The 24,051-nt window shown below is 37.4% G+C and overlaps 6 protein-coding genes across 17 annotated transcripts in view; 3 read left to right on the top strand and 3 right to left on the bottom strand.

Annotated features, from left to right (window-relative positions):
- The first annotated feature begins 187 nt into the window (after positions 1-187).
- On the top strand, positions 188-4,077 carry LOC140664228 (ileal sodium/bile acid cotransporter-like). 3 transcript variants are annotated; one of them, XM_072889158.1, is made up of 8 exons: positions 188-392; positions 1,048-1,528; positions 1,958-2,260; positions 2,334-2,543; positions 2,626-2,800; positions 2,868-3,130; positions 3,210-3,396; positions 3,465-4,077. In XM_072889158.1, the coding sequence occupies exons 2-8, from the start codon at positions 1,508-1,510 to the stop codon at positions 3,671-3,673; spliced, it is 1,368 nt and encodes a 455-aa protein (XP_072745259.1). In that variant the 5' UTR covers positions 188-392; positions 1,048-1,507; the 3' UTR covers positions 3,674-4,077. The 3 variants fall into 3 exon arrangements, with proteins under 3 accessions (XP_072745259.1, XP_072745260.1, XP_072745261.1); XM_072889159.1 differs by lacking the exon at positions 1,048-1,528 and having other exon boundaries at positions 3,465-3,760; XM_072889160.1 differs by lacking the exons at positions 188-392; positions 1,048-1,528 and adding an exon at positions 1,535-1,674 and having other exon boundaries at positions 3,465-4,076.
- Positions 4,078-4,816: 739 nt separating this feature from the next.
- LOC140664224 (uncharacterized) lies at positions 4,817-16,905 on the top strand. Of its 3 annotated transcripts, none has more exons than XM_072889148.1 (7): positions 4,817-5,334; positions 6,180-6,292; positions 9,908-10,150; positions 10,443-10,705; positions 10,786-10,957; positions 11,147-11,388; positions 11,540-16,905. In XM_072889148.1, exons 1-7 carry the CDS (start codon positions 5,220-5,222, stop codon positions 15,288-15,290), a joined length of 4,899 nt encoding a protein of 1,632 aa, XP_072745249.1. In that variant the 5' UTR covers positions 4,817-5,219; the 3' UTR covers positions 15,291-16,905. The 3 variants fall into 3 exon arrangements, with proteins under 3 accessions (XP_072745249.1, XP_072745250.1, XP_072745251.1); XM_072889149.1 differs by lacking the exon at positions 4,817-5,334 and adding an exon at positions 5,573-5,746; XM_072889150.1 differs by lacking the exons at positions 4,817-5,334; positions 6,180-6,292 and adding an exon at positions 7,169-9,760.
- LOC140664230 (mitochondrial translation release factor in rescue) lies at positions 16,112-16,858 on the bottom strand. Its single transcript, XM_072889162.1, has one exon. It carries the CDS (start codon positions 16,856-16,858, stop codon positions 16,352-16,354), a length of 507 nt encoding a protein of 168 aa, XP_072745263.1. The 3' UTR covers positions 16,112-16,351.
- On the bottom strand, positions 16,848-17,689 carry LOC140664234 (mitochondrial ribosome and complex I assembly factor AltMIEF1-like). Its single transcript, XM_072889166.1, has 2 exons — positions 17,372-17,689; positions 16,848-16,985 (listed from the first exon to the last, which is right to left on the bottom strand). The coding sequence occupies exons 1-2, from the start codon at positions 17,528-17,530 to the stop codon at positions 16,947-16,949; spliced, it is 198 nt and encodes a 65-aa protein (XP_072745267.1). The 5' UTR covers positions 17,531-17,689; the 3' UTR covers positions 16,848-16,946.
- Positions 17,690-17,890: 201 nt separating this feature from the next.
- LOC140663751 (uncharacterized) lies at positions 17,891-21,372 on the bottom strand. 3 transcript variants are annotated; one of them, XM_072888186.1, is made up of 10 exons: positions 21,236-21,372; positions 20,818-21,096; positions 19,957-20,742; positions 19,595-19,814; positions 19,299-19,501; positions 18,986-19,228; positions 18,713-18,879; positions 18,477-18,627; positions 18,205-18,374; positions 17,891-18,096 (listed from the first exon to the last, which is right to left on the bottom strand). In XM_072888186.1, exons 1-10 carry the CDS (start codon positions 21,335-21,337, stop codon positions 17,991-17,993), a joined length of 2,427 nt encoding a protein of 808 aa, XP_072744287.1. In that variant the 5' UTR covers positions 21,338-21,372; the 3' UTR covers positions 17,891-17,990. The 3 variants fall into 3 exon arrangements, with proteins under 3 accessions (XP_072744287.1, XP_072744288.1, XP_072744289.1); XM_072888187.1 differs by having other exon boundaries at positions 20,818-21,072; positions 21,236-21,337; XM_072888188.1 differs by lacking the exon at positions 21,236-21,372 and having other exon boundaries at positions 19,957-20,728; positions 20,818-20,953.
- Positions 21,303-24,051, top strand: part of LOC140663752 (uncharacterized) — a 4,659-nt gene continuing 1,910 nt past the window's right edge. The window contains exons 1-4 of one of the 6 annotated variants that reach the window (XM_072888193.1): positions 21,303-21,443; positions 23,379-23,590; positions 23,771-23,963; positions 24,027-24,051. The exon at positions 24,027-24,051 is cut by the window's right edge and continues 76 nt beyond it. In XM_072888193.1, the coding sequence (XP_072744294.1) occupies positions 23,543-23,590; positions 23,771-23,963; positions 24,027-24,051 (266 nt within the window). In that variant the 5' untranslated portion in view covers positions 21,303-21,443; positions 23,379-23,542. The other 5 variants (XM_072888189.1, XM_072888195.1, XM_072888190.1 and 2 more) reach the window with 5 other exon arrangements.

Raw genomic sequence — 24,051 nt, 5'->3', positions numbered from 1 at the left:
TAAATATATATTTTTTGAAAGAGAGAAAAAAAGATACTGATCTAATAAAAGTTTCATCTCTGTACTTTCTATAGTCTATAGAGTATTAGGATACACATATATTTCGCGCTAATCATCCCCTCCAGTTGCGTCTCTCTCTCTCTCTCTCTCTCTCTCTCTCTCTCTCTCTCTCTCGATCTCGAGTCTCGAGTTCGAGTGCACTGTGCACTGTGCATTTTACAATCACGAAGAAAGCGGCGAAGACCGCAGTCGTCGAGACCGGAGGTTGCCGGAAATCACGTAGTGCTCATTCAGGATATTTTCGCGCCAAACTATTAGATCGTGCGGAAAATTCTTATGCCTTCAACATATGTTGCGAGTGCTGATAAACATCGCGAACCTTTTTTTGCGAAGTAAGTGCTTATACCGTTGCTTTCGATCATCTAACGAAAATGTCATATATGTACATTTCCGACAGGCTGTAAATGTGTAACATTTGTCGCAGCAAACTCTGCTTTTCATCATAAAATTTTATCGAATTTTTGTGAAAGTGACTGATTAACTAAAATTATTAATTAAATAATACAGAGAAAAAATTTTGAATTGATTTGAATTTGAATGGATCGTCATTTCATTAATTTACAGTGGATTATTATTGCAATTGTCACTGCTAAAATTGTTGCAGAATTAAAAACACAAAAAATAGCCAAAGATATAAAAATTTAGAATTGATTCATTTAAATAATTATATATTTTATTATATAGATATTTTTGAAAAAAAAATCTACACATAATATAAAAGCGAATATCGATAATTAAATCTTAAATTAATTATAATTAAACATTGAAAGTGAAAGTTTTGGTGCAAATTGAAAAGTTGCATTTTTTAATTATCTATTAATATTTAAAATATAAAAACTTTGAAACTATTTTTTTTCATTAAATATCGTACTTTAACCTTACATTTCCACTTGACAAGGAAAATCAGCTGTTTTTATTCGCGCGCATGGCGCACGTACATACGCGATAAAGGACTTCGTCATTCTGTATAAAGATTGATTATCTCAGGTTCAGTGTGTCAATTGACGGAGTGATAAAATGGAAAAGATGTCATTTATCGATGCCTGACGGACCGACCGACCGACGTAACGTGCGGATGTGTTGTAACTCGCCGATGTCTGCGAAAATAACGACGTGTCTTGGCGTTTAGCGTGTCTCAATAATAGTGCATCTCTTTAACAAACCAAAGAGCAAGAGTAAAGCGCGACGATGTCGTATATATTTATAGCGTGCAAGTCACAGATTTCATGGAATCGTCGGCAATCAAACGGTGTCTCCCACTTTCCGGTTTGCAAGCTGCAATACCGTCACGCGTTGATTATGCAATTTAGCTATAATATGTTTCGCGGTCGCGGACCGTGACTTCGTTTTATATTACTGGCAAACAAGTAATAAAAAAAAAAATAACACGATTATGCGATGAGTTTATATATACTTTTTATGCAAGCGTAAATGTCAAGACGTATGTATGTACAATTCGCATACGAAGGTACGTGTATGTACATGTCGAATATGTTTTATTATCATAGTGTATTACAATTTATTTTGCTTGAAATTTTGAAAGTTGCTTACTTATCATCCGCGACACAGAAATGAATTTTTCTTCTGGATGGAATATGTTCAATTCAATAAGAGGTATAAATATCGATAAGAGAGATAAATATCTTCCTTATTGCAATTAAATTGATTCGTATACTACATTCTCTGTCACCAGTGTTATACTTATCTAATCACAATTTGTTCAATCTATCTCTTTCTTCTACCGTTTACCTTTTATTACGTCCTTATCAATTTGATAGTTGTTTGAATTTTGCACCATTTTTAGTAACAAGCGCAAAAGATAATTGCTTTGTAACAGATTGTGATTTAGTGTTTGTGGAATTAATTGTTTCTTTTATTGTCTATCTTTTTTTTACAGAAAATGTCTGGTACCGCATACATAATAGGATTTTTGTTATTGAGAGGAATAACAGCATGGACCGTTGACATTGTATCTGATATAACTGTACATATGAATCATGTAACATCAGTTCCATTTAGCATACCTAATTATAATTTATCGTCAGAGTTGTCCTTAGTCGTCACTAGTCAGGACACTGATATTGCGGTACCAAGTTTCCAACTACTGCAGAATGAAAATAACTCTTTTAATGGCATTTTAAATGTTACCGGTGTGTTCCTCGGTAGAACAAGATTAGTATTTACTTTGGGAGAAAATGGGGTAAGTGCTAAATAAGTATTAAGTAAGTAATTAAATGTTGTTCCTTAAAAAAATATAAGTTTTTTTTTTCTAGATTGAAGAAAGCCAAGAAGTTTCTCGTATTATTGTAGTACGAGAAGAACGCACAATAGATACCATATTCACTGCCAGTGTTGCAATACTTGTATCCATTTTGTATATTAATTTTGGCTGTGCAATGGATTGGGATGTATGTCGCAAAACATTAAAGAGGCCAATAGGTCCAGCTATAGGATTCTTTTGCCAGTTTTTGATTATGCCATTGGTAAATTTTTTTATTGTAAATATAATATTGCAAAGCTGTGATATGTAGATATTTTCTACATTTTGTTTCATATTATTTCCAGTTAAGTTTTCTCATTGGCTATCTTATATTTCCTGATCGTCCTGAACTGCAAATAGGCATGTTCTTCACAGGGATAAGCCCAAGTGGTGGTGCTTCTAATATTTGGACTGTGTTACTTGATGGCAATTTAAGTCTCTCAATCGCAATGACCACAATATGTACCATTGCTGCATTTGGTAAGAAATCAAAAAATGAAGATAACTCATGCGTATATTATTCCTTATAAAATTTTATTCTTTACAGGAATGATGCCATTTTGGGTCTTTACATTGGGCAGGTATATTTTTGCACAGGGAGAACTCGCGGTACCTTACCGTCAAATTGGTACTTTTGTAATTGGTCTTGTAATTCCACTGGTTATAGGCTTTATCATCCAAAGAAAGCTTCCAAGAGTATCAAAGATGTTAGTTCGGATAATAAAACCTTTTTCTATAATTTTAGTTGTATTCATTGTTATATTTGCCATTACGACTAATTTGTATCTTTTCAAACTATTTTCATGGGAGGTAAGTTAATATCTTTCTTTGATGAAATTTATGAGGAAAATCACGATGCAAAGTATACATGTTTATTTTTCTTTTTCAGATTGTAATCGCAGGAATGGGTTTACCTTGGTTGGGCTTTACATTTGGTTTTATAGTAGCAAAAATCTGTAAGCAATCTCAAGCTGACATACGAGCGATAGCCATTGAAACAGGTATTCAGAATACTGGTGTAGCAATTTTTTTGTTACGTTTTACATTAAAACCACCTGCTGACGACCTAACTACTGGTGAGTTTACACGATTACCTATATACATGTATTTATCTTAATTGTCTAATAAAATGCTTTTTTTTTAGTGATTCCTGTGTCTACTGCAATTATGACACCAATACCATTAACAATTTTATACATAATTAAGTTAATTTATCAATATACACAGAAAGCAGAAACAAAAGTGGTACTAGAGACTGTTCCGTCATTAGAAAAACTCCAACAAACTACAGACATTTCTACCATCACACAACTGAATGATTCTAAAATAATTGATCGTTTGCATAATAATTGATTTGAATTGTAAAGTATAATTGTTTTGTTAAGTTTCTACATATAATGATGTGAAATATATATATATATATATATATATATATTTTTTTTTTTTGGTATAGTTATATTTATATAGTTATATATTGTATATTAATGTAAAAAAGTCAATAAGGTTGATAATGGTTGTGGATGCCATATTATATATTAGATAATAATATTTGTCTATTGTTACCTGCTAAATAATTGTTTAAGAAAGCTTTACCTTATTGGTACTTAATAATACATTATAACAATAATTTAATTTGTATTTAGATATAAAAATGTATAGCAGGATGCTATAGCAAAGATATCTTTAATTTTTGTGTTAAATCTCGTCTGCATTTATATATTATTTTTAAAAGTGCAAAAATTTTTTAAATGTTTATTTTCTAAGTTTCTAATTAATAGAGAACATGACAAATTGTAATCCCTAAGTGTATAAATTCTATCTTTACATTTGTAAGTGCATTTATGGAGAAATTTCTAAATTGAAAAAAATAAATTCTTGAATTATATATGTGTGTTACAATCATACTAAAATTGACCATAAAAGTAAATTCAATTTTTATTCATTTATAAGCAAAATCTGTATTTCAAAAAATAGCGTTGGCCACTAGCAGCGCCATCATTTAACAAACTGAATGTAGCAACAAACAATATGTCAAATTTGAAAATTTATCCCACTAATGTAACTAATAAATCATTCGATGTATATGTGATCTGATATGTGCATGAATGAAAATTTCATTAGAGAAATGTGCCAACTTTTCACAATCTTTTCATTACAATGAATATTACACCTCTCGCGTACAATAGCTTCATAAAATGAAAAATATGTCTAAGATTATTGTTAACAAATATTAATAAATATCTATTATTGTATCGATTTGAGCACATGGCAATATAATAAACTTAGTTTTGCACAAATAGAGTTTTTTAAACATTACTCTTCATAAATTGAAAATATTTTTCAGAAAGAAAAAGAATCATATGAGATTGTGTTTATTTTTTTTCCAAAAAAATTAATTTCCAATTCGTTGTATTGGTTATATTAAAGCGCACTGAGGGTCAGGTTGGCCAGCCTGGCTCCTGCCTCCAGCCAGTCGGTCGCCGCGCATTCTTGCTGCTAACTTCATTGCGCACGCGCGGTTTCAGTTTACACTACGAGTTTGCAAAGAACAAGTCGGAGTTATCGTGTACGATTTTGATGATTCGCCTTGGTCGAGGATGCAATCTATCCGCGGTAGCCCACGATCCGTAGATTGATAGCCGCGATAGAGCGTATCCTCGACTGTATAAGATTGTGACTGGCGCGTATTTTCGCGAGCAAGAAGGAGAGAGGGAGTGACAAACGGGGCAAGGGATAGAGCATGCGACCGCGCCTCTGCGACGTTACTCGGTGTGTCGATGAGGATGGGAAGTGCGCCGCCGCCGCCGCCGCTGACGACGACGACGACGAGGGACGAAAGTGAGACAGGGATAACGTCGCTGCGGTACGTCGTGCGGTGCTGCATCATCATCGCTTAGGAATGGTATCGCCGTCCAAGCACCAACACCAGCAGCAGCAGCAGCAGCACCATCAACAACAACAACAACACAGACAACCGTCGAGAGAGAATAACTCTAATCCGCGACGAACGTCACGTAAGTAATCCCGTAATTCGCCGTTGCATAATAACGCACCGGGCCGGCCGTTAGTGGACATTGCCAGGAACCTTTGCGTTTCTTTTACATTCGTCTCTTCACCCACACGCACACGCGCGCGCGCACACACACACACATACATACATACATACATACATACATACACACACACACACACATACATACACACACACATACACATATGTACATATACACATGGCACAAGGGACGAATTAGTGATCACTGAGAGAGTTATCCGGAATTACTTGGCAAAAATATTGTTTGATACATCTAAACATATACGTATATTGTTACTGAAAAGGTTGAATTTCAAGTGAAAAGATTAAGGCGATCTCTATGTTAAATTGGACACCTATGTATATACTTGAGCAACTGTTGCCAGTACTCTGTTGTAAGTACTCTGACAATGAGTGATCACCAATGTTACTCTTGTTGTGTAATGTAAAATAAACATCATAATTGATTTTCTCTTTTTATTCCAGTTTTATAATCTCTTTGTTAGATGTGAATAACGAGTTACTGTTGTTTAACGTAAAAGCTGCGCCAATTTGTCTGTATCATGTGATTTGTACAGCAGTTGGTATAAATATAAGACAGCAATTAATGTTAAACAGATACTTGCTTTATCATATTCTTTGGAAAAAAAAAAAAAAATACGTGAAAAATATTTCCAATATTTTACCCTGTGCGCACTTTAACTGATTTATTCAGATGGACAATGAAAAAATATCTTTTTGCGCCATATCAAAACACCACAAAGCAATCATTGCGCGCGCGCACAAATTACAATGCTAGGATGAATAAAACTAAAATTTCTTTTCTAGATATACGTATACAAAAGGGGTTGAAACCTTTGGAAAAGAAGTCATTCTATTTGGATATAAAGAACCATGTCACTGCGGCCAAGCTAGAAGCAAAGATCAGGGAGCTGGGTGGAGTGAGTTGTATTTCATCTTTGCTTATCCTAAGCTGTGTTCGAGTAGACTTGTAGCCACGTTTCCCGCTTCGTTTCTCACTGCTTATCGATTTGTCAGAGCATTTGGTGTATTTCGGGCGAGTGTGCGAATCTTTCCCTCTCTCATTCTTGTTCCTGTCTCTGTCTCACTTTCTCTCTCTCTCTCTCTCTCTCTGTCCCTCTTTCTCTTTCTCTCCGTCCCGCTTCTCCCTGCGTGTTTGCTTCCCCCTCCTTTCCTCTCTTCCCGCCATTTTCGATCACTATGCCTATGGCCTATAGCCGCTTCGACGTAACACGCGCGTTCACGCTCCCCTGCCGAGGGCGCAACAAAAAAAAATTCGAATCTCCGTCTCTCGCAGCGATGCGTTCTCCGGGCCATTCAAGCCGACCTCGTTGCCGCGTGATACTACTGAGTACGCGCGCGATTATCGAACTGCCGGAACATGGCAAACTCGCGTCCCCGAAAAATCCCGCGCGCACAAAACTTTACCGGGTCACTCGCAAACTCGCTGCGAATTTCGATGTACAAATTGTGATTTTTTTTTGTAAATTTCTTGAAACAAATTTATGATTTATTTTTTAATAAAAATAACTTGTTGCAATTAGATGAAATTTACAAACCTTTTTGACAGTAGAAGAGAAAAATATTTAGAATGATATAAACACTTTGTTAAACAATAAAACAGAGTTTTATTTTTACTGTAGTAATTAATATTAATACATTAATTTATTTCGTAAGAGAAGGAAGAATGTTTGAAATGTTACAATTACAGAGTTTTATTATTACTTTTTACTTTTTACAAATAAGAAATCATCTGTAATTTTACTTATAACAATGTATAGTTTACGTGCAGAGAAATAATAATTTTAGACTATAATCTAAATTTAATTTAACGCAAAATTGATTACACGCTATTTAGATTGAAATTTTTAATTTTATTGACAAAATTGTAAAACACACAGGGGCGTTTCTATAAAATATTAGCTCCGATCCACGTGATGAAACTACATACAAGCTTCTCTTTAGTCACGCGTTCTTCCTACTTTTCCTTATTTGTAAAAAATTCTCGCTCTTCTTTCGTCCGCAAAGATACATCTACAGATATATTATTCGAAAGGCAGAGAAAGAGGGGGAGAGAGAGAAAGAGAAAGAGAATGCGCGGCTAAAAAAGGACGACTCAACGTTTGCGGGACTGACCCTCGCGGACGTGACCGAGCATTACGCGAAGGAGGAAGCGGGTTTCCGTGCGTCGCGGAGTCGTGTCTCGCGTCGAGCGTCGAGCGCCGAGGCCGCGTCGTTGCCGAGCCGCGCGCACGGGCTACGCCCTAAATTCAGCCTCTCTCGGCAACGCTCGCGGCAACGGGCCGACGCGACGCGATGTTAGTCCATGTGTTGTATGTACGTATGTACGATCATCGGCTTTCGGAGCCGCGCGCGCCTGACAGATACCCGAAACGATTTTTCTCTTGATAAACAATTTCCCTGTTTCGACAAACTTCGCGCCGTTTCGCGCCATCTTTCGGAGCGGTACCTGAAGCTCGTAACGTCAAAAAGAAGAAAGAAAGAAAAAAAAAAAAAAAAAAAACAAAGAGAGCGGAAAAATAGTCTTCCAACGCCATTCGTACTTACAGTACATTTATACACGCACGGAGTAAATAACATGTTCGCCTGTGTCACGAGCCATTTAACAGCATTATATCGCTTTCTCACGTAAAGATGTAAAAATTTGTCTGTCCCTTTGAGAAGAAGAAGTTGCAATTTTGAAGTTTGATAGGTTAATGATAATTTCGTGTTTAGTATATCATGATATAGAAACAGATAAATAAGCTTGTATTAAAATCAATTGAATTATTTATTTTGTTTCGTTTGAGAGGCAGCAATTAAAAATACAACGACGTGCGATATGAAGTAATAAATTTAAGTCGCAAGCTTGAAACCATTCTTACGAAGCTTAAACTTTGGACAATTTAACGGAGGACGAGCGAATGAATTTCTCGCGACACAAGAGACGGAAGAGCGTGAATACAAAGTAAAGTAGTCGCCTCGCAACTGCCTATTAATAGAGCAGCTGTCAAAACGACGCACCGTTGATCGAGACAGTCTCGCACAGATCCGTCTTCTGTTGACAAACAAATGGCGTTGCCGCGCCATCTGAGCGACAACGCGTGAAATACGTTTTCCGCGCGCGTTATCTGTCGCGTGTTATTGTGTGCGCGAAAATTTGGAAAAGCCACCGGAATACGTAACGCTCGGGAAGATGGAAGAGAGACGGTGCGAGTGGGTACGAGCGAGCGGCCACGAGCGGCCAGCGACCGGACCGAAGAATCGCCGAGTTCTCGTTGTCAGTTTGAGCGAGAGAGGATGAGAGCGGAGCGAGGATCGAACGCGCGCGCCGTCTCCAGGCCCTCGTACCAAGCTACTAACGGCGAATGGCCATTTTGTGCGTGACAGTTGTCGGCCGCGGAGTAGAGCAATATCGTAACGAGCAACTTAACAAGGCGTCTCGGGTCGTCGGGTCTTTCCTCTCCTTCGTTCGAGCTCGTCGCTCTCGCGTTCTATTTCTTCGTCGTTCTCATCGTTTTTGCGCGATCGACGTAGAGAGAGAGAGAGAGAGAGAGAGACGCCTGCGCGCGTCTTTGTCGTGCCGTAATTTCTCGGTGATAGCCGCCGTCAGCCGTCACCGAGAGTATCAAAGTGCCGCTCTTGACAGCAGCGAGCGCGCCCGTTCCTTTCGACCAGCGTGCAACCCGTGTCCTCGCTCCGATTTTCCACGTCGAATGTACCGTCATTGCCGTTGGGATCATTCACGGTTCCGAGGACCGCTTCTCCACGTGTCTCCTCATGCCCGAGTTATTGTAATTCTCGGAGGAGAGACGGCTGGTGGCGGGTGACGCGCCGCGTCGCGCTACATATTATTAGACCAACGACTATGCGACCGACGGTAGCAGACGGCGAGTGGCGGCGTCCACTACGCTACGAAGACCAGTCGTGGTGTCACGCGCGTGTAAACGTCGGATCGCGTTCCTCTGTGTAACGGTCGGCCCCTGCTGCCGCCGCCACTGCCGCTGCTGCAGCAGCCACTCCAAGGAAGGCTGTCGCGAAATCACTTGACGTCAGCGTAACGCGATGCAAGCGTGTACCCAAGTGTCAGGCCCCGCGCGCGCGCGTGTCTCGTTTGTATACGTATATATGTGTATGTACGTATGTACTAAGCGCTCGACGACGTCGTTTTGCTCGTTGCGCAAACGATAAAGTCTTCCTCGAAAATCAAAGTGTCTCTGTCACTCGTATCGGAATGCTCTGCTCGTTTATGCTCGAAAGAGACGCCTACGGCGACAATTCGCTCGACTTGACGGTCTACTGTCCGAAGGTTCTTTGTCTGTGCTCGAGAAGCGACTTGAAAAGTCTGAAAAACCCAAAGTTTCGCTTGGAAAGAATGTGATCCGAGTGTTAGTTGATTATTCGAATTTGTTATATTGTTTGTTTGTTTTTTTTACATATTTATGTTTACTTGTTTGCTCGCTAATGTAACTTTCTTACTCTACTTATTTGTGCATCGTCAGTCATTCTTTCAACTTGGTGTTTTCTGTTTTTAGGCAATCGAATTGTTTCTAGTACGCAGTGTGAGTCTTGTAATCAGCGATAGAGTAGATAAGACAGGTCATACAAACTCTGAGAAACATAGATGGATCTGCGCCAGTGGCGGCAGCGGCGGATCCCGTTCGCTGAGAAGCATAGAAGTTCCAACTCCTACTCCCACACCCCCAACACCGTTACTAAGTTCTGAATGCCCCTCGTCCAACTTTACCAATCTACGGGGTCCAACTACCCAAAGATCTGTAAGTACGCAAAAGATCAAAGTATACATAAATAATCGTGTTGAAAGCTTTCAGTATGTTGTATAGAAACAATATTCGATATTGTTAGGCTGCAATAAAGAAGTGAATGTTATCTGTCATTATATGTCACTTGTATGTTGTATATCTATGTGATATTACTTTATCTTTTATGAAAAATAAATAATATTATTTTTTCATTATAGTGTAAGTAAATTTATAAATTATAATGACATATAGTGAGACAATTGTATAAATAATATTAAGTAATGTCTTGTATATTTCAATTTAATAGAAATCGCGAGTGGATGCAATGTTGGAACGTGCTCTGACACAGCCACAACAGTGTTCCGTGGATCCACTAGATAACGCCCATAGTTGGGGAATTCCTATCTGGGCGACAGAAAAGCTTCAAGCTTGGCTCGATAAAATCTATGCTTCTTTCAAGGATACCTATAACTTGAAGCAGCTGAAGCAAACTAATCAGCGTAACACTGAGAAAGATTTAAAAGTCAAACATTTGAAAGGATCGTACATCAAATTCGAATCCTTTCAGAGGTAATTATAGGCTGTGATAGAAAATATTTATATATCTTTCTTATTCCATATTGTCTTACATTTTATACTTTTCTTTATAGAGTTACTAGACCTGTGTTTCTGGAGTTATCGTCGTGGCCAACGTTAAACTTCGACGGTGACCTAGGTTCATGTCCTTTTGACACAAAGAAGCAAGGAAAACGAGAAAGCAAATTAACAAACAAAGAGATTAAGGAGAACAAGGAGGCTATTGAATCTACAAAAAGGGCCGAGGTGTGTTATCTTTTACTTACATATAATGCATTATATTACATATATGCATTATACTAATAAATAATAAATTTACATGATTTAATTTTTATCTAGAGAAATAACATTATATTAATAAATAATAAATTTACATGATTTAATTTTTATCTAGAGAAATAACATCATGAATAATTTTTTTTTTTGTATTGACAGGGTAAAGAAATGACTCGGAGACCTCGTGCTACCGCTGCACGTGCCCGCAGAACAGAACAGCTGGTCGCTGGTTACTGTGAAATGTGTCATATTCATTATGATGATGCATCCAAACATCAGCAAAGCGAGCAGCATTTGAATTTTGTGGGAAACGACGACAACTTTTTGTCATTGGATACATTAATCAAGGCGGGCGCCAATGTGGAGGCGTTCTTAAAACTAAATAGAACAAAGGATATTGAGTAAGTATTATATATTTGCAATTGAAATCTTACATATGTATGCATACAGAATTTTATCTTTACTTGATCTTATTTATTTGAGATGTATATTGTACATACATATATACATTTTATGCAAGTGCTAATTAAGTTTATTTTTATTATTTTATAGGAAAGACTGTGATTGTTTCCCCAATGGAGATGGCAATCTTCATACTGCAGTACTGCCCGAGGAGAAGGTTAACAAGAACACCAAAACTTTAAGTAACTTTAGTGTTGACGACATAAAAGTGGTGAATGGTGCGCGTAGGAACTTGAATTTAAAATTAAGTTCGCCGCATAATTTACGTACTCGTGCGAAACACGAAAGCGGGCATCTTCTTAGATCTAAGGGCAGTCCATGGCACGAGATCGATAAGAGCGAAAAGTTGTACGATAAGTTGGAGGGTTTCACCATCAAGAAACGTTCAAAAGGTACTATCTGGATTGAAGAAGATGACCCGGAGGAGAAGTACGCGGAAGAGGACATCCTGCGGAAAGAATCGAAACGAGAGGATTATAAAAGGCCCTTCTCGAATGATATCGATGACATTTTAAATACTAAGGAAGATAATATCAGTAGTAAGCATAGTAATAATTTAGATCCGCCAAACTTGCAGCCAGCTATCGTACATAACAATACGCAAAACGGTATTATAAATTCGCGTTGTATATCGGAAGAATCGGATTACCTCAAGAATAAAGACGAATGTAACGGTGACGAAAACGCGTGTGCGTTGGGATGTATAGAGAACGGTGTAGTTGACAATAGTTATACTGGGAATTGCAAGTCGTATAAGGATCTATTTCAAAGAGACAATTGCGCGTTGCAAACGGAAAAAGTGTCGACAGAAGCGAGAAAGTTGTCGGACGATGCGAGGGATTTCATTTGTAATGAATATAACGACAAAAGTGAACAAAAAGACTCGAAAGTGTTACAGGGAGAGAATAATCGTTGTATGAAGCCCAAGTATCCTCCCCGTCTCAATCGAAGGGGCGGCAGAAGTATCAGAGGTCGATACCGACATCGGTTGTCAGTGGAGGAACGTTTGATCGAGGACAATCGTGCATATTATAAAGTGGAAGTGTTAGGTAATAAGCTGCGATCAAGTGTAGTGACAGGTAGTAACAATCCGCAACAGCCGCCGTCATCGAAAGAAGCCGATGGCGAGGAGAAAAAGGAAGCACCGTCATCGAGTGAAAAGCCGGTAGTGGTGCGGTTTAAGCGCGTGAGAAAGTCGGAGCTGTCATTGCTAAGCGACGAGGCGGAATCTTTTATGTTTGGCGAACCGAAGCGAGATGACTCGAATGAACAGACCAGCGACAGCGAACAAAGTAGCGTGTTGCCGAAAGATACAGAGGACAGCGAAGCCAATGAAACTGCCAATTCGTCCACGTTGCTGAGTTCGCTGTTAAATTCCAGTCCTGTGAAACAGGAACTTCTCGAGGAGGATTCACAGGACTCGCTACACCTGGGTAGAGCGAGAAAAAGGAGACGTACACAGGCTGAAGCGTTTATCAAGGACAACACCGAGTATTACAAGTTCGAGACACCGGGCAGCAGATTAAGGTATCAGGCTCCGTTGACCGGTGTCAAGGATACCGGTGAAAGATTCACGGATGGTAGGGAACACGCGGCGTTAAAAAAGTCGGCACAACAATCGAACGACTGCAAATCACAAATCGAGAATGTAGTTGAGAAGATATATCCGTCCAAACCATCAACGGAGATTGAAAAAATGCAATTCTCCTTTGAAGCTATACCCAAGTCCGAACCGTGGTATCAAACGTATCAACGTCAAGACACGGGTGCCGAATTTTGGCACTGCTTCAGCGAATGCGATACGATGAAACCGTTTCTACTGCCATACGAGATTGAGAATTTTCACGAAACATTAATGAAGCTGCAAAGTAGAATTGACGCAGGAAGCAGGAAAAGAGGTCGCGGACGCGGTGTAGGATGTGTGGGACGTTCACCAAGAAAGAGCCCACGTTGCCATGCATCTACGCTAGCCATCATGTCCACCATAATCCGCAAAAGAGAACAGCAACAGTCGACGCTATACACGATAGAAGAGTCGCCGTTATTTGTCAGATCGCGCACGAATACACCCAAGCCTGAGCAGAAACAAGATCCCAAATCAGATGTGGACGAGGAGTTAAAGGAGATAGCGAAAACTATCGACGATATGCTGAGCGCAAAGGATGTAACAGAGTTGGATGATTCTTTTGAGCCCGATGTAGAGTTGGGACAAGCCGATAGTTTCTGCGGAACACCAAAGGGTGCGCCGTCAAATCTATTGGAGTTGCTCGATAACTGTCGAGACATCGCCAACTGTCTGGAAAACAATTCATCATGTGCTAGCTCCGAGTGTGGTGAGGCGAATATAGACACTCCGCTGAAAAGGAGAAAACGAAGGAAAAACCGAACGGGTTGGCCAGTTGGTAACAAGATGAAGAAAAAAATACAAACGAACAACAAGATGTCAATGGACTGCGATCGGGGATCGTTGCTGGAGAAAAGGCTCTATCCTGACAGGAGTTTTGCTGGAAATACGTTGGATACGTCCAGAAAATTATCGGAAGGAGCTAATTCTCACACGATAACGACGTCGAATAATAACGTTGTGTTGCCAACCGTTGCGGAACGATTGAACGTCAACCGAAAGAGCGACGCTGACACCTTGCTGGAAATCTGTACTACCAACACGTCTCACAAATCGTATCACGAAGCGCTCGCGAAGAGAGACAAGAGCGTAGACGCCGTTAACGACGACAACACGAGTCTATCGACGAACACAGGCAGTTACGTGGAATCATTGTCCATCTCAGAGAACACGTGCGACGATACAACGAATAAGAATTATTTGTCGAACAAGGATTATCCATGTAGAAAAGACTTGTCGAAGATTGAGGAAATCTCGGAAAACGACGAGTCGGGTAACGATGAGAATCACGAGAATCAGAAGAGCCTGTTCGGCAGAAAAGATGTTAACGCAATCACCGAGAGAAATTTGGTTGTCAAGTCGTCGCCCGTTGTTAGGAAGCAAAGACAACGCGACCACGTTGCTGTTGCCATCGCCGTTAACGCCGTCGACAACAACAGCTGTGAGTCGCGAGACATAGAGATCGAGAATCGGGACAATATACAATTGCAGCAGTGTAGAAAAGAGACAGAGTCCGGTATAGTTCCTAAGAAACATCACAACACCAATTCCGAATTGTCGTCACCGAAACGGCAACTGCGAGGCGGCAATTGCGAGGAGAACTCGTCCGAAAACACGGGGGAATTGTTGAAACAACACGGTCGTCAACACGGTATTGTGTTTGCCACGACCAGGCGTGGCCGAATGGGTTCGCGGAGGCGCATCTATTCTAGGAAACGTCAGTCGAAAACGGCCGTCGCTCATAACAATCTGTCGTCGTCCGATCATCACGGAATAGTATACGACGATGAGAATTGTAAGAAGGACGCCTATTTGAATATTACGTCTACTTGTAATAAGAAGCAATCGCCGAGTTCCGGAGTGCGCAACGCAAAGCGCAAAAGCGAGGCCATCTCGTCGTCGGACAACGTCCAGGAATCGTCCGATCCGATGATGGATCAGTGCGCGTTATCGGAACGCGTTATCAGTCCGCCGTCGGTGATATCGTCCACCGAGCTCGAGCAGCGTCGCTCCAGCATCGAATTCCAACCGGTCGTGCGTATGATGAAGCTCGACGATCAAGATATGGATCATGGTATTTTATCGACGGTGACGGTTGCGAGTAACCGGCGCTTGAGAAGTTCCGGCGGTTCACCCCGATCAAACAACCCCAAACCGCCGAAGAAGCGCATAAAGTCCGGTCGTGGTCACTTTGGACGGTGGTTGAAGAGCAGCTGAAGAATATATGTGAAACATAAGAGTACTTGGACTTATTGTTAGATTTCAACGACGGTCAATCTCGCAATCTGATATTGTCCTGATGTACATTGTGTATAAAAATATTATTTGTGTACGTAGAGAATAGTATTTAACATCGCATCATAGTATTCTCTTTCTCTTTCTCTCTATCTCTTTAGTGAAACCATTCTACTTAGTAACGTTCTTTCAGGTGGTTAGTTAACACTCCTCACCACCAGTACACATCTTATTGTACATTCTTTCGATGCGGTCATTGTGTTTTCAGAAACAGATAGGGTAGTTTCAACTTTTTTGTTTTATTTTTTTTTATTTTTTTTTTTTACTAAAGATTTATTATTGTTCCTTTTTTTATTTCTTTTTTTTCGTCATTTTGCATTAGACGAAAATTGTATACCATTTTAAAGACAATTTTGTTCAAATTATTATTAACAATTACTTCTATGTAGAATGTATACATTTTTAGAGTACGCAAGACTGCATACAGCTTTATAACAGTATAATCACTCATTTCTGTTATGCATATTATTGAAGATGTTCTATATTTTCAATTTTTTCAGTATATACCTAATTACTTTATTTCAAACAAAACTGTAAGTCGCTCACGAGTTCAAAAAGAGAAATTATCATTATTAAAGATATAAAAATTTTTCATTAAAACATGTTTTATTACACCTCTATAATTCCATAAAATCATATCTGTGAGATTAATTTGTATGTTTTTTCCAAGTTATTTGTATAACCCTACTTGTAATCTAGAAACAATGAATCAAATAATAACAAAAATTGATGCAACTATATAATTACAGTTTTTAAAAGCTTTTTATTTCTTTAGGAATTTCAAATCAAACAAATAAAAGTACGGCTTGATCAACTTTAAAGTGCCATTGATTCTTAAATTGATTATAATTTAACAATTATTTTGATCCTTAATTTATCTTAAACTAAAAGTAACAATCTACGTATATTTTGTTTATTTCTAAAGCTAGAATTAGTATTTACATATACATATCCTTTGGAGGAAATTTACATAAAATAAAGCATTATGTCAAGCCTTCGCGTTCCCGAAAAGCTTTTTTCATCTCGGCCAACTTTCTTTTTCTGTAATCTTGTTGCGTTCGATGTTTTTTCTCGAGGATGTGTATCTGATCTTTGATGGAATGCTCTTTGTTCAGCAAATTATCGAGTTTTGTTATCATGATCTCGCGTGCGCGTTTCTTATTGTCCCATAGACTCCTTGTTTCATGACATTTGACAACGAGTCCCGTTGGTTTATGTTTTAACAATACTGCATTATTCGTCTTGTTTGTCGCCTGGCCACCAGGACCACTGCCACGAATAAACTGTTCCTCAAGGTCGGCCTCGTTCAGCTTGGGCACTTTCGAATAATCAAGTTGACTTTTGAATGACTTGCTACGAATTGATACATTTTTATAATTATTAATCACACCACTTAATATCAAAAACTCCTTATAGTTGATTGAAGAACAAATCCTGCTGCGAGTCTTTTGACACATTGATAAGAAAGTCGCAAACATGATTCTCTTCATAAAATGTCATATGGTAAGTGCAGCTCACAAAAAACAAGATCTATAAAGAAGACTATTTTCATACTTTGTCTCTTGTAATGCTAAAAAATTATATCACTTTTTTGGCTTCCAAAAATTTCATACCTTTCTGAAATAAGAAAAAAAAGAAATTCATTAATTTTTTATTATCACTAAACAATTTTTAATATTATATAATATCATGGAAAATAAAAATTTTAAAATAAATTAGCAATTTTGACTTATATTGGATATATCTATAACATATACATACAAATATGAATAGGAAAAACAAAGTATATAATAAATAATAATAAATAATAAAATAATCAAATTAAACTTAAATTTCTTATTCACATTCTATATACTTAATCCACATGTTATGAATGCAATAAACATTGAAAAGAAGGGTGCATTATATCGATGGTTTATAAAAGTTAGAAAAGACAAGAGAGGTTATAATATATATTAAACGATATATCATCCACGTGTGATTGAAATCAGAAACCTAATTACCTTTAATTGAAAATTTATCATCGTTTCGTCTGTCAGATCTTTATTATTCTTGAAAGCTACTCGTATTCTGTGTCGAAAATATCCCTTATTTGTGAATCTCAAAGTTTCTCCGTATCTCAAAATATCCTTGTAAAGTTTCAAAATACTTTGTCGGCTCATCACGATTTACCGCAATAATCAGGAAAATCAAAATAAATCAAGATGTACAAACTATTATATTGAAAATGTGAGGATACATGGGGGCACGCGTAAAAGGTGCCAATTTCAACAGTTTTGCATGTCTTTGTCTGACTAGAATTCGAGAAACTAAAACGGTCACGTGACAAAAAGGCGCCATATTGAAATACTGTGGTATATACATACCATAAAAAAAAATATATATATATATATATATATATAAAGCTGTCAAGGAATGTGTTAAACACACACATCAATCAAATGTAAAAATATTATACAGATTAATGGAAAAGAGAGATACATATTTAGAAAACAATATTTTATTTTCAAAATTTTTTATCAGTTCACATGTATGTATAAAATATCTCAAATTTATATATAATTCCTTATACGATTTCTTTTTTTGCATTTTCTATATATGATATCCATAAGATGCACAGCATTAGAATTCTTGAAATTCTAACTCGAATAACTTTCGTATGACATCGTCTATTTGTAATTCTTTTGAGATCTCCATTATTAATTCATCTACGAGTTTATCAGATATCCTGTAAACCAATATTGTATATAATTTGTTGTCTACATATGTGCGAATGCGTATGTGTATAAAATTATCACACATACAAATACAACTTATTTTTTAATATTACACTTACCATGCGACAATGTCCCATGGTTTATTTTGGGTGTTGCTAGAATACATTGGAACAGATTGCATCAAATGCTGATATTCACGTCTATATTTCAGAAAATTCATTTCGGTTTCCTCGCAAACAATGAGCTCGATGTAATTCGATGAATTTGCTATACGTTTTGCTTCCTGCATCTATTAATTTTATATTAATTCAATATAATGTAATTAATACAAAATTTTATCTCTTATGCTTCATAATTTTTAACTTATCTTTATTATTCGTTTATAATTTACCTTTATTTCGAAATCTGACAATTCTGTTAAGCTTTCACAGTTTGCTTGGCACGATGCGTCACAATAACGCGGTACTTTTGAGTCATTTTCTGTCGATGACATGCAAATCAGTCGCATGTTTTTGCCATTTTTTTCCGTTTCAGTCAAAGTTCTTAGAATAAAAACAAAATGATAATTTTTCTCTTCAAATATAAAGTAAGAAACTAAAAAACATAAAATACAATTTAAATAATCACCTATTTGTTTTAAGGTGTTCACATTCACAACTGCTTCCTACAGAAGAATGACATATATCGCAACTAGCGCTGATTTTCGTGCTCTTTGGCGATTGATATTTCTGCAGAAAATCCATTAGTGTTTTTGCAGTTGATTTTGTAACTGGCATCACCTCTGATTCATTTTGCTATACATATAAATTTGAAAAATGTTTAGTCAAATTACTAAGATAACTGAGTTTATTAAATCTTATTTTTTATGCAAGAGGTTTGTTTATTTTTACTATACCTTACCTTATTTGAAACAAAAGACATAAGATCCGCTATAATTGGTACTAGGCTGGATAAATGTTCTTCTGTAATCATCACTTTTTTCATCAATTCATCATCGTTATTTGTGGCAGTATTTTTAACTATATTTTCTATACTTTCTGATTGTTTCGAATCTTGCAAGTTATCAAGAATTTTTCTCGACGCTTTGGGTATTCTCCTTGTGAGCATTGTATTATGTCTTTCCTGTGTTTCCAAGTTGCTGCACTACAATGCATGTAAAGAATATTGAAATTTTAATGTTATAATATTCTTATTCTATATGTAAATTCTTTACATTATCTGAATCTATAGGTAACATGTCCATCATAGTTTTTATATCCTCTTCTTTCGGATACATTTTATGCTTTCTAATGCTAATTTGATTTGTATCCTTGGATGATGTTACAGGACTGGCATATGGTTGATTGGATATTGGCTCATTAGAGATTTTTTTAACATGTGTATTTATTGTATTATATTTTTTATCCTTTTGATAATCTAAAAAAATAATGCACAACATACATAATTCGTACAAGCTAAAATATTACAAAATATATTTAATTTGTTTGTACACAAAATAAATTTACATACTTGTTTTATGTTTAGGATTACTTTTGAGAGCTTTGGCATTTTCCATATTATACATACTTAAACGATTAGATAACTGTTTGCGGTTTAACCGTTTTTTATTTGTCGAATGTAGAGTGAAGGATGCCATCGATGACGTTTTATTAGGATCAAGGCTGTCGTTATCTACATGAAGCTTCATCTTTGACAAAATAGCATTGCATTTGCTCTCAATATCCTTTCCCTATAATTAGAAAACCTGTAAGCGAATTTAAATCTTGCACTTTTGTTAGGTGCAAAAAAAATGCAATTTATTTTCAAATATACCTAATTCAAATATATATATATATCATCTAAATATATAATAATAATAAATAAAGCATTACCAGCGACAAAATGTCAGTGTCCCCCGAACCGAGATAGTTTAAATGGAGCCTATCACACATAGTCTTTAGATCGATAACTACTTGTAATATCTCTCTAAACTTTCCTGGATGTCCTTTGAGAATAGAACTAGGAATGTGTTTGCAATAGGCAACTAATGCATGCAGCAGTAACTGGTGAGCGGCGAGTAGCTTATGTTCAATAGCGTGCATGTGGAGTCCGAGGCTTCTGTGATTCGGTCTTATTATCGCTCGCGGAGATACAACGCTCATATGCCTCTGGATGTCTTTCACATATCGATTAAGGTCGTACAGATAATTTCTCGAGAATCGTACAACGAATTCGGCAACGCACTGTTGCCGCCTCTGTAAATCTTTAATGCCATCCGGCGCTGGAATATTTCCCAGTCTAAACGCAATTTCGTCCAGTAGCTCGCAGACTCTCTTCTGCATTGTTAAAATTTTGTGCATGACAAATGGATCCGGTCGTACGTGAATAACTCCATCTGCAATATCATCGCGACGTCCGCTACTTTCAGGACTGGAATTATACTCGACGTCGTTAGTTGTACAATGAAGCTGTTTCAACGAAGATTGCTTCTTTCGCGACGTCGCGTAACCAGAGCGAGATTTTCTGACATATGATTTAAAATGTTCAGGCTCTTGTTTCCTCTCATAAGTGGAAGTATTCTCCTCTTCGTGAATCGTCAGCAGTAAATTGGTGTTACCTGTTCCAGTGTCTCTTGGAATTGGCATCTTCTTCGGAGTCAAATCCCTGATATTATTTACCTATTATTATGTGAACTTTAGCGATCTAATCAATATCTTTTTATAGTATTATCTTTATAGAAAATTTGCTCTTACCTTTAGCTTTTTCTTGCGATTATTCCCAGTTTTACCGCTTTCTTTTATTTTCTCAGGCAAAAGATCCGTCTCCAGTCTTTTAAGTTCCTTATCCGCTTCCTTCATACCTTCATCCAACAACTGTTTAATACTTCGAACAGAGGGTTGAATTCCATTTCTATCACAACCATTCAATTCCTGCTGTTTGACGAAAGAAGCCCATACATTCTCTTCTTCCTCTCGACATCTCTGTCTACGTACATCCTTTACTATGTACTTGAAACGATTTGCAGGTATGTACTTTAGATAAAAAGAACAAAGTGAATCTTATTTCTTTTCAAAAGCAATAATGTATAAAAAAATATAGTACTATAAATGTCTATATAGAAATGACAGATGATTGTATATACGTTAAAGATTGTGTCAAGAGAGGATCTACCTTAAAATTATAGTCTTCGCTTTCGTCCTCGGAAAGGGACAAGTTTTCTGTTTCGTTATCGTTTACATAAGCGGGTTCCGCGGCATTCATAAGAAGTGACATCCTTTTTTTCCTTGGTTATGTTTGTTACTTCAAAGGTTTGCTCGCGGTTATGTGTACTCATTCGCGTCCCTTCAACCGCTCCATAAATAACGGATATCAAAGGAAAGTAAGTATAATTTTATAAAACGAGATACACTGGGGCACGATTCCTTGCATGGAAACGCGGAAGATGAACATGGAGATAAATTCCTTTCGGTTTCTTTCCTGAACTGGGCTGAAATTGGTGTTTGGTGTCTGCTGTAAAATCGATATCCTTTTTCTTGTTGAATTTTCTCTCTTTCTCTCTCTCTCTCTCTCTCTCTCTCTTTCTCGGAAATAATTACTACTGTATGTACATACATACGTACATACATACTACTGTTTCAATAACGACATGTGCGAAGACGAATCTAATCGATATTTATAATGAAAATGTTTCGCAGAATACAATGTATTCTCTTTGCATGTCAGATTCCAAGGACAATAACAACAAATCGTTACTTTGATCGTATGGTTTTACATCAATTGAAAAAAATCATGTATAATCTTTTAAATCGCGAATAAAAATTTTTAATTGAATTGCGAAAAAAAAATGGTCGGTTAAATCGTGTGGAGAAAGGAATCTTTTCCTACGAAAAGATCTCTTTTAGGTGTCGAAATTTAAATTAAAAAATTTCTCTTCATTTTACATCCATTTTTTCTCGTGCATATATATAGAGATCAAAATAATCGTACAATTATCTCTGTCGCGTCGACGAGACGAAAAATAAACGTTGGGTGTTTTTATCGTCGATCGTGTGTTTGGAAGCGACGGCTACGCGGGGCGATACAATCGGAAAAGGCGTGGGCGCGGCTACGCCGATCAATACTACTCCCAAGCGATAGCCGAGGTTCGGAAGGCGCGGGTAAACCCACGACGAATAGGGTGTATCCTCGCTGAATCAACGGTGCTCATCGCGCGCTTCCTCGCCGTCATTTTCGCTCCAATATTAGCGGCAACGATGTTCGCTCTTTACGTCACTTTGGTTTCATTATTTCGATTAATTTAAACGATCGCGATGATTCATCCCGTTGACGAGAGAGCGTTAAAATAGCTCCGCGGGAAATGATTTTAGGTAGAAATCATGGGGCGAGGAAATATCGGAGCACCCCTGTAAGAAAGGTGGATTGTTCGTCGGTCGACGAAAGCGCGCGAGATTCGAACGCGGCCGAGGAATCGTGAACGATTCACTTCGGGAACCGTGATAGCGCGATTATATAAATAAAACTGCATTTCGAGCGATTAATCTTTCAGCGATACCTTTGCCGCAAGTACGAGGAAAATGACGTGTCCGACGAATCGCGTGGAAATGATTCAAATCCTCCAGTTCCGAAAAGCGCCATGTGTCAAACACCGCCGACCAATCGGCCGTCGTGACGTGACGTCACGATGTGCGCGCAGGACGTTCTCATTCAATCTTCGGATTTCGCTGCGCTCGCGATTTTCATCCGCTTTTCGTCCTATCGAACCTTTCGCAAGTCCAAGTACATTCGGTAAGGTCTCTTCATCTGCGTGAGATTGTTTTTCTCCAAATATCTCTCGACATACATGCGTAACATTTTCCATCGAAGCAGCGCGTCTAAAAATCTTTTCGTTACGTCGTCGTGATTTTATAATGATCGTTAATCTCGACGGAGTTAAAAGACTATACCCTTACATGGCGTACACCGTAAGATTCGAATGAGAAGTGCTTTTAAATTCTGCAATTTTCGGTTATCTCTTCTGCAATAATCATACATGAAGAATATGTGTTCGGTGATTATATCATTTTCGCAGCGTGTTTAAAAGTATTTACAAGGTTTTAATTGATTTCTACTGCTTTTTTCACACATATCTATTCTCTTCAATTATTTCACGAGATTTAAAATGAACAATGTAAAGTGATTTTTGGATTTACATTTTTGAGAAACAGTGTAAATTTCTACAGAGTCAAGGACAGACTAAAATATTTTATGGTTTTAAAAAGAAATGTATCTAGATTGTTGTAATACTAATCGTAAAATTATATCTTTTTTTTTCTAGATTGTTCATTTACGCTAGCAAACTTAGCTATGCGATTGTGCTGATGCGTGTAACTATTGGATGTGAGATATTCTACTGACAAGAATAATAGACACTATAAATAGATAAGAGGAAACCAATTAGACGAATACATTCTAATCTGTATTAACAACAAACTTATAAAAATGACATCCAAAGTGCTGATGAAACTACCAACAGTGCCCTTTCCTCAAGTAAGTACATGTTTTATATTAAATGTTTATAAATTAATGCATGGAAATTATTCTTTTTAATTTTATTAAAATATACTTATGTAAGGCAATATTACAAATTATTGGCAATATTTGTATGTTTTAATGAAAAGAGATTCTAAGCTTTTAATTAAGAGTTTTATATAATCATTTACATTGTAGGGAAAGAAAGCCCCACCTGATCTGGTTTCTTTGAGTGAAAGGAATGATGGATTCGCACATGTTAGGCATCAAAGCTTGAACATAGACAGAGTGGTGCAGCTTGAGCAGAATATGAAATTTTTACAGGAACAGCATCAGGCAACTTTGGTTGCTTTACATCAAGAGATAGAATCCTTGCGCCAAAGAAATAGAGGTAATAAAAATAATTCTTTTCTTCCTCGAGTATTTTACTTCTAATCTTTTTGAACTTTTACAGATTTACAGTTTCAATTGGTATTCTC

The sequence above is a fragment of the Anoplolepis gracilipes genome, chromosome 3 (genome assembly GCF_047496725.1).
Source record: "Anoplolepis gracilipes chromosome 3, ASM4749672v1, whole genome shotgun sequence".
NCBI classification, from domain to species: Eukaryota; Metazoa; Arthropoda; class Insecta; order Hymenoptera; family Formicidae; genus Anoplolepis; species Anoplolepis gracilipes.
This window is presented reverse-complemented; position numbering and strand designations above follow the sequence as displayed.

Bases quoted from the DNA above. Each gene is read 5' to 3' on its own strand.
- LOC140664230 (XM_072889162.1), bottom strand. From the start codon at position 16,858: ATGAAGAGAATCATGTTTGCGACTTTCTTATCAATGTGTCAAAAGACT.
- LOC140664224 (XM_072889148.1), top strand. From the start codon at position 5,220: ATGGTATCGCCGTCCAAGCACCAACACCAGCAGCAGCAGCAGCAGCAC. The intron at 10,706-10,785 runs GTAATTATAGGC...TTTTCTTTATAG, and splicing joins AAATTCGAATCCTTTCAGAG to AGTTACTAGACCTGTGTTTC. The intron at 10,958-11,146 runs GTGTGTTATCTT...TTGTATTGACAG, and splicing joins AATCTACAAAAAGGGCCGAG to GGTAAAGAAATGACTCGGAG.
- LOC140664234 (XM_072889166.1), bottom strand. From the start codon at position 17,530: ATGAGCCGACAAAGTATTTTGAAACTTTACAAGGATATTTTGAGATAC. The intron at 16,986-17,371 runs GTAATTAGGTTT...TTCTTATTTCAG, and splicing joins TGATAAATTTTCAATTAAAG to AAAGGTATGAAATTTTTGGA.
- LOC140664228 (XM_072889158.1), top strand. From the start codon at position 1,508: ATGTACAATTCGCATACGAAG. The intron at 2,544-2,625 runs GTAAATTTTTTT...TATTATTTCCAG, and splicing joins AGTTTTTGATTATGCCATTG to TTAAGTTTTCTCATTGGCTA. The intron at 2,801-2,867 runs GTAAGAAATCAA...TATTCTTTACAG, and splicing joins ATGTACCATTGCTGCATTTG to GAATGATGCCATTTTGGGTC.
- LOC140663751 (XM_072888186.1), bottom strand. From the start codon at position 21,337: ATGTCACTTCTTATGAATGCCGCGGAACCCGCTTATGTAAACGATAAC. The intron at 21,097-21,235 runs GTAGATCCTCTC...TTTTATCTAAAG, and splicing joins GCGAAGACTATAATTTTAAG to TACATACCTGCAAATCGTTT. The intron at 19,502-19,594 runs GTATGTAAATTT...TTATTTTTTTAG, and splicing joins TAATCCTAAACATAAAACAA to ATTATCAAAAGGATAAAAAA.